The sequence below is a fragment of the Scardinius erythrophthalmus genome (assembly GCF_964197995.2).
Source record: "Scardinius erythrophthalmus genome assembly, chromosome: 21".
In the NCBI taxonomy this organism is placed as follows: domain Eukaryota; kingdom Metazoa; phylum Chordata; class Actinopteri; order Cypriniformes; family Leuciscidae; genus Scardinius; species Scardinius erythrophthalmus.
Window position 1 is genome coordinate 31,501,394 of NC_138241.1, and position 8,226 is coordinate 31,509,619.

The 8,226-nt window shown below is 37.1% G+C and overlaps 2 protein-coding genes across 13 annotated transcripts in view; one reads left to right on the top strand and one right to left on the bottom strand.

Annotated features, from left to right (window-relative positions):
* The window catches only part of lrrfip2 (leucine rich repeat (in FLII) interacting protein 2), a 32,591-nt gene extending 27,289 nt beyond the window's left edge, over positions 1–5,302 (bottom strand). For 4 of the 12 annotated variants that reach the window (XM_081351069.1, XM_081351065.1, XM_081351068.1 and 1 more), the window contains exons 1-2: positions 4,900–5,243; positions 3,701–3,842 (exon numbers count right to left, since the gene is read on the bottom strand). In XM_081351069.1, coding sequence (XP_081207195.1) covers positions 3,701–3,790 — 90 coding nt within the window. In that variant the 5' untranslated portion in view covers positions 3,791–3,842; positions 4,900–5,243. Of the gene's footprint in view, positions 1–3,700; positions 3,843–4,899 lie in introns of all 12 variants that reach the window. The other 8 variants (XM_081351062.1, XM_081351066.1, XM_081351067.1 and 5 more) reach the window with 6 other exon arrangements.
* Positions 5,303–6,779: 1,477 nt separating this feature from the next.
* mrpl14 (mitochondrial ribosomal protein L14) lies at positions 6,780–8,177 on the top strand. The gene is made up of 3 exons (XM_081351650.1): positions 6,780–6,852; positions 7,068–7,132; positions 7,529–8,177. Exons 2-3 carry the CDS (start codon positions 7,074–7,076, stop codon positions 7,893–7,895), a joined length of 426 nt encoding a protein of 141 aa, XP_081207776.1. The 5' UTR covers positions 6,780–6,852; positions 7,068–7,073; the 3' UTR covers positions 7,896–8,177.
* The last annotated feature ends 49 nt before the right edge of the window (positions 8,178–8,226 follow it).

Genomic DNA, 8,226 nt, shown 5'->3' on the forward strand with positions numbered 1-8,226 from the left:
GCGCCTCAGTGACGCAATGTCCGCTCTCTCTATCCTACTTTCCGGTGTGGACCATGTGATAGGATATTCCACCACACCGGATTTTTTTTTTTTTTTTACAACTTTATTGAGGTTTTTTTCTTATCACAATAAACAATAAAGACATCTGACAAAGAATAAAAAAAGGAATAAAATAAAAAATATGACCCACATCACCGGAATATCGCATGGTAAAATGCGGAAGTGGTGGTTAAAGCGTTATAGCCATAGACTGTATGGTTATAGCTGTTATGGATCACGAACTCTTTGGCGAGTATTGAAGTGCCAACAAAACGAAAGCGTCCATATTCGGATACACGCGGAGTCACGGACTGTGTGACAAACGGAGGAATAAAACCCGGATAAATATCGGCAGGCGTTTTCGAGATGGAGAGAGCTGCGCGTCTGGACTTGTCAGAGACTCTCTCGCGAGTGTATTGAGACAGGTAAGACATGCAACTGTCAATAATAGCACTTATAAACAAAGTTATATTGCTCTTTGTACTTTGGTAAGGCTTTTTATCACGTGTGGTGACCGAGATTATGGCAGTACAATTACAATCGGAGATGATGTTAAAAAAAATATTTAGTCATTACTTGCAAATGTTCGTTCAAATTTACTTTTAGATATTGGTTTGAACACGTTAAACAACACGGCATTAACCATAAAAAACGTAAAACTGCACAACATTAACCAAACAAATCATTTGACAAATAGCTGTATGTTGTAACGGGATAATATAACATTTCACGTCCCTTGCAGTTCATTAATTATGATGACATAAAATAATACGATAAGACATACAGGTAATACAAAAACGAATAAATTACCTCATCCGTGATCATGATTCATCAATTCTATTTAGATACATCGCTAGATGGTGAAAACGCATTATAAACCACATCTCCCATCGTCACCTCCTTCATAGCGTCATCAAGCTTCGCCTTTGTTATTGTTGGAAACTGCGCCCTCTTGTGGTCAAATACCAAAGTCACATACTGGAGCTTTAATATTGTAATATTTCAAGATGAACATTTAAGACTGAAGCAACTTGATTATCCATACATATTTTTTTAGGAATAAAAAGCACTCTATAAATAAAGGTGACTTGACTTGAAAAATCATGTTAAAATTTAAAGGGACACTTCACCCATTTGCATTAAGCTTTGCATTGTTAGAAACCCAGTCATACTATTGAATGGTCGTGCAACACTCTCTCATTTTCCCCTGAGATGGGAGAAATCTGTTATTTACCTCTTACACTTCCTCCTACAATGACGCAAAAATCGTCATTTTGCGTCATTGTAGGAGGAAGTGTTAGAGGGGGGGATTTCTGTTAAGACTACAGACACTAGTTTCTCATCTTTCCCAGGGTGGGGCGCGCTCACGCTACAGACCTATTACAGATCAGTGGGTGGGACTTTACTCTCTGAAACTGAAAGCAATATCCTCCATCTTGTTTGAAGCTAAGCTAACAGGCGCTGTGGAGACAGATGTAAAGTTATGACAATAGCGGAGGAGAGTGCTCAATATGATATAGAAGAAGAGGATTTCGGAAGTCTGATGCTTGAATCAGGTGTTTGTGGCTACCTTTACAAGCCGCATTATAGCGAAGAGCAGCCGAGGCAGAAGACCTGCCTGCCGCAGACGAGGAGCCCGGACTGGCTCGAGTTAGGGCGGACTGGTGGCGCCGGTGATCTCACAATGCAGCTACGAACCGCTACGAACACAGAGATAGAGTCCGTCTGCGGCAAAGAATTTCAACGATGACAATTTCTCCTGGACGAAATCTCTGAATCAGACGAGGACACGGACGTTTGTGTTGAGAACTATCCTAGTTTCGCACCGCATATGTTCTGACTGAACATCCAGGTACCATGCAATAATTCACCTTTTCGAAAGAAATACAAACGAGGAGTAATGCACTATATGAGTTCGCCAACTAACTAGACATTTTGTGTGAATGTGAAATGAATTTCAAGCTCTGGTAGTAGCTAGCCTTGTAGACGGAAGAGTGATTTCTCTTATAGGCAGATATGCGCTTTCTGGATTAGTGGGAGTGGCTTGCGGAGCTGTGCAATGTGGTGCATTGTGGGAGTTGTTGTCTTTCATACAAATGCGTTCTGAAGTTATTTTTTGTCTTTTCTCGTTCACGAAGGCACCAAATTCAAAAATTATTTTACATTTCGACTACATATATGACCCACTTTAAATAAAAAACAATGTTCAAATGGGTGAAATGACCCTTTAAGCACTGTATCAAATATGATAAAATAGGATTTTAATTAATCATCACTTTACTGTATATGTGCCACTCTTTTCGGCCATATAAATCTTTACCAAATTGCATATTTTCGCTTAGCCTTACTATCATACTATATGGGTCATAAAAGCCTGATGTATCACATACGATACAAAAAAAATGCATATGAAAACTTTTTTTAACTGTTAATAAATAAACTGTTCCATTAAAAATAAAAGATTTTTCTGACTATCTTTCCATATGTCAGGGTTAATATTTTCATCTTGGACAGTCACTTAAATTCAGTTAGGCTCCCCATTTAGGATGTCATAACAGGCCCTCTCTCTAAAACGCCACTCTTCGAAGACATGCCAGCAAATCCAACGTCAGCAAACCCCAAAAGGCTAGTTGATTGACAGCTGGAGAATGTTTCTGATTACAAGGTGTAGTCCGCTACCCTGTGAACTTTTTCACTGTTTACGGAGCCTAGAGCTGTCACAGAGGCAGGTACACATATTCCTGTCATGTAAAGACATTTTATGTGTGGCGTTTCAAAAAAGCAAAACCTTAGTACTCTCAAATATCTTTAATGGGACATCCGACTTAAGTATTTATACAATGACAGAAAAACACAGCTCTGTTTTGAAGGATTAGTTCATCCGTTACTTAATTCACTTCTGTTGTTCCAAATCTGAGTGATTTTTTCCAAAGTAGAAAACATAAGGAGAGATTGTCTATAGAATGGCAGTCAAACTCCAAAAAGGTTTGACATCACTGACAGCAAACGCCACTGGTTCTCTTGTGTCACATGGATTGAAAATGAGATTTGAAAGCTACAGAGGATTGTATGATTATAAAGTCAGCACGAAACAAAAACTAACAATTCTTGTTTTAATGGAATATTGCAGTATTTTTTATAAATTATTAATCTTCTGTGCACATCTTTTTTTTTTTATTTGATGTGCCCTCGCTAACTTTATTTACAATAATTTCCCCTCCCTCTTGCAGCGACATCTCTTCTCTTCTCTGCTGACATGTTGAAGTCAATAGCAAACAACGATTCGATCAATTCCCGATGGACAAGATAAAGTCATGCCCTACCATTTTCTTCTCATTCCAGAAGCCATTTCGCTTGTGTATACGTCACAACAGAGACTATAAAAAGACTATCACAACTTTCGTTTCATGCCGACTATAAGCAAATAACACCTGAATTTCAATCTGTTTCTCTTTTTATTTGCTTAATCCAAAAATCACTCTATGCTTTTATTGAAAACACATACAAGTAAGTCATATGAGTGCAACAACATTAGGGTGAGCAAACGACAACAGGAGTTTCATTTCTGGGTGAACGCTTCCCTTATTGTGGTCACAGGAAACCACCAGCCACAAGATGACAACAGTGAGATAAAAAGGGGTCACAGGTGAACACCTCTTACCTCTCTGGCGATGCTGCTCAGAGCCTCATCCTCCGCTGAGAAACGGTCTTTAATCGGGGCCCGTTTTCGTCCTGATCCTGGCGTCCCCATGTCTGCAGCAACTCCACAGCTGAATAAAGATCAACTTGGCTCCCGGAATATTCTGCAGATGAAGACAATGATTGGCAGGTGTCATCATTTAAGAAAACACTGAATGAGATGTTTACAGTCTCATCTCTGAAAGGCTTTGTGTACAACATAACCTTAATGACCAATTTGTTGAGAAAATGAAGCAATCTAACTGCACGCAGCAAAGACAAACAGTAAAGAAAATTGCATTGGCAGTTTGCCGGTCTATTCCACTAAATTCAGCAAGCCATCTTAGTGTGTTATTTCGTATAACATTTCAAATGTATGTTAGATAAGCCTGGCCTCTCACACTATCTCACACACCCACAAATAGAGGCTTTAGTCATGTGTGTCTGGACTCAGAGCTGATTAACACCAGACACACAACACACACCTCATAATATAATGTAACGTTAACAAAGCAGAGAAATATCACAGCCACGGGAAGAGTAATGTGTTTGATTCCTTAAAAGCAGCTTCATTAGTTCTTATTTACTCTTTTGTTAGCCAATTAGTTTATACAATGACAGTAATTTAATAAGCACTTTATTTATCTAGACAAATAATACCTGAATATTAAATAGTTTAACCAAAGAATTGCGCGTAACGTTACGATATATCATGCTTGTCTGTATCATGTAACGTTATATAAACCAAACCCATGTTGAATGTGTCAGGATATTTTTATAACAGTTCAATAAAAATACATTTATAAATAAAAATCTATATTTGTATTGATATTTCTGCTGAGGTGCTAAATATAAACCAACACTCATTCAGATGCGTGACAGAATAACTTAAACCACTTTATTTTCCCGAAAACAAATAAATAACATATGCCCTTCAGCATTAAACACATGTAGTATTCCCCACACAAAGCTAAATGTATGTAAATATTTAAAATGATAAATATGATAAGTAAAATCCAATATTTGTATGACTCTAGTTAGCGGTTAGCCTGCTAGCTTGTCCTCAAAGGCATAAAGTGTGTAAATGTCACTCAAGTCTCGAGCCGTTCATTCGCACATTACATTTTAGTGACCCTGTCTGGACTTTCATGACAGTTGGTTCCGTAAGTGCCGGTTTCTTACCGTTTCTCTCCGTCACTGTTCCGCTCGAGACTAGGGTCGGTTCTGACTGACTGGGACCCGGGCGCGTTCCCGCTGACCAGGGTGAGCGAGTGCGCACGTGCGCGTGGCTGTTTGAGTGAGCGTGCGCGTGCCTGCGTGACAGCCACAAACTGACACTGTCCGTCACCTCAAACTTTCCCAAGAAAACGGCCCAAGTTAAGTCACAAAAGGCTTAAAAGCAGCCAACCACCGCTTGTATGAGTTTAATTTCAAAAAAGAAAAAGACAGTAGATGGCGAGAAAAACCGATACACTACCTTAATGGTCGTTCCTGAGAGTCTGAAGTGTTTTTTCCAGCTTTGCGCTGAAAGTCCCGGATGTTGGAAAAGAGGCGTGGCATTCGAACACGCCTAACTAACTCTAGTCCCCTAAACAGAAAACTATTCAGATTGAACATAATCTTGTGTCATGTCCTTGTGTAATATTGTTTATCCCTCCACTAGCCCTTAGCAAATGTTGTTGTTGTTGTTGTTTTTGTCAAAAACTTTGTAAGCTATACATGGTTATATTGTCCATATACTTCTTACTCGTTATAATAAAGATTTAGGTCCTACCCTAAATCTAACCAATTTCATAGAGAAATCTTAATTATAATTTCTAATTTCTTAATGTATTTATAACTCCACAGAATGCATTGTTCTATGTTACATTTCCAGTCCAATAGTGACCTCTAGCTGTTGATTACAGAATATTGTCAGAAAGTGATAACAGTAACAAACATGTGGGTATAAATGAATGAACAAATAAAGGTAAAAACACAGCAAATAATAAATAAAGAAAAAAATCTATTTATGGATCATTTAACGAGCATGAAACCCATTTGTTTAAACCATTTCCAGTAAAGATCTATAAAGCTTATTTGGATTTTACATAGTTATTTTTAAAATACAAAAAATAACACACTCAAACTAATCAATTAATCTGAACTTGGGTTTCCTTAGTAAACAAATCTTAGTATGTGAATAGTACAGATTACTAGATTTTTACAATTAAGTTAAGACATTAAGTAAAGTTAACTGAAAAGTGTTAGTTAGAATCACTGTTGGATTTTACAGTGTATTTAAATAATCAGTATGTTGAATAAAACAATAAACAAACAACATATCAAAGAGAGATGACACAGGAAACGGACTGAATTGCACAAGGCCGTTTTTATAATAACAATATAATAATAGCCTACCTTTTTAATGGCATTAGTGTAAAAAATTAACAATTTTTTGCAAATATAAAAGCCAAAATATGTTTGCAGTTACATGTTAACAAGGTCATACTCAGGTATATTTAGGCTAATAAAAAAACAAAACAAAAAACAAGAGTAACACAAAAAATATAGCTTTTATATTGTTGTGTTACTTTCGTCCCAACTGACAGGGTCGAAAGTAACATGAGCAGTCTTAAGTTCAAAGTGAAATTATACTGAAGTCCTTCTACATTTTTACAAAATACCACCTGGTATTGATAGACCACACTTGTGAGTGACTGACCACAGCAAAAATATATCTCTGTCTATCATCTTTTCAAATTATGTTTTTCTGAAAAATGGTACTTTCGTCCCTGCTCTCAATGGTACTAGTATCTTTTAAAAAAGGTAACGTTAGTCTGCTAGTTTCTAAATAGGCACTAGCCTAAAAGAATAAGCTCTAGTACTTAATGGAATAGATACTAGTATCTAAAGAAATAAGTGTGCCTACTAGTAGCATGAAAATGGATACTACTAGGTTTTAAGGATTAAATGTTAAAACAGCTTGCCATATTGGGATACTGTCGGTTTCTAATGCGGTGTCTCCTCCAACATTGCAGGGGACGCTAATGAGCTCAGTTCGCTGATACTGAAGAAACATCAGATGTCGCTTTCCTATGACGCAAAGCCGATGTGTGTGTGTGAGTGTGACATTGGTGTGAATGATCTGAGCAGGTAATAACGTTATTTATTCACACTATTTAATACCACTTTACAAGTACATTTTGACTAATGTTTAGATAGATGTTTGAGTTCATTTTCTTCCGTTGCATCCGTTCACCGATAACTGAAGCAAAATAGCACGAGGTGTCAAACGCCAGATGCTATTTATTAATACTCGTTAAGTTATATTATTGTTATTACAAATTTTGGATTGTTTTTATTGCCAGGTTAGGATGGCCCTGTCGTTGTCCGGGGTGATTTTGCCCAAATTGATGCAGCAGAGGACTTTCAGGTAAACAATTTCCTAATTTTTTAGTTTTGCAGGGTTCCCACAATCATGGGGGAAATATTAAGGAATTGTAATATTGCAATTATTATTTATATTACCACTTATAATCATTAATGACAGCAGAAGTTATAGAAATTCATTGGTCAGGGCACCCTGGGTTTGTTATCTTTGGATGGGGATTTATTAATATCACACATAATGGAAATTCAGATGTTTTGTCCTCAATATATGATCAGTGTTTCAGTTTCTCAGAAAAGTATATGCTACTTTTTAATGATGAATGATTTGTTTTAATCATTCAAATAAACCTGTTTTTGTTTTAATTTGTAGCCTTGTCATTAAGCTTTGAAATAATGATCTCACATGTTCTCAACAAATATATTATCAATCTCACCGCAGTGTCTCAGCAACTGTGGCCGCTATTCAGAAGTTAACACGCGTGAGGGTGGTCGACAACAGCGCTCTTGGAAATGCCCATCACCACCGCCCACCAAAAGTCATTCACGTTTACACCAAGAATGGAGTTGGTAAAGTGGGAGACAGAGTCTTACTGGCCATTAAAGGACAGAAGAAAAAAGCTCTCATAGTGGGTCATAAGATGCCTGGAGCGCGAATGACCCCACGCTTCGATTCAAATAATGTTGTTTTGATTGAAGAGAATGGAAACCCCACAGGAACGAGAATAAAAACTCCTTTACCAACACACCTGCGTAAAATGGAAGGGGAATATTCAAAACTGTTAGCCATCGCTCAGCGATTTGTTTAAATCAGCGTTTCTGTATTCTGGGAGGACAAATCCCAAAATATGCAACTACTTATCTTTGTAAATAAATATAAAAAAAGATGTTCGTTCCATTCAGGAAATTTGCTTTCATGGTTACTCGTGGAGAAATTTGTGATAAAATATGTGGATATAACTTATGTTGTTATAATTTTGTAGAGATTGTTACATTATCCATTGATTTAAAGCACATCATTTCTGTTTGTAGTATTCCCAAACATGCATGAATTAAATTTGACTGAAATCACCATTAAATGCTCCAATATGACACGCTTGTAAGAATGTTTCAGGCTTCTGGAAGACTTGTTTTTCAGAA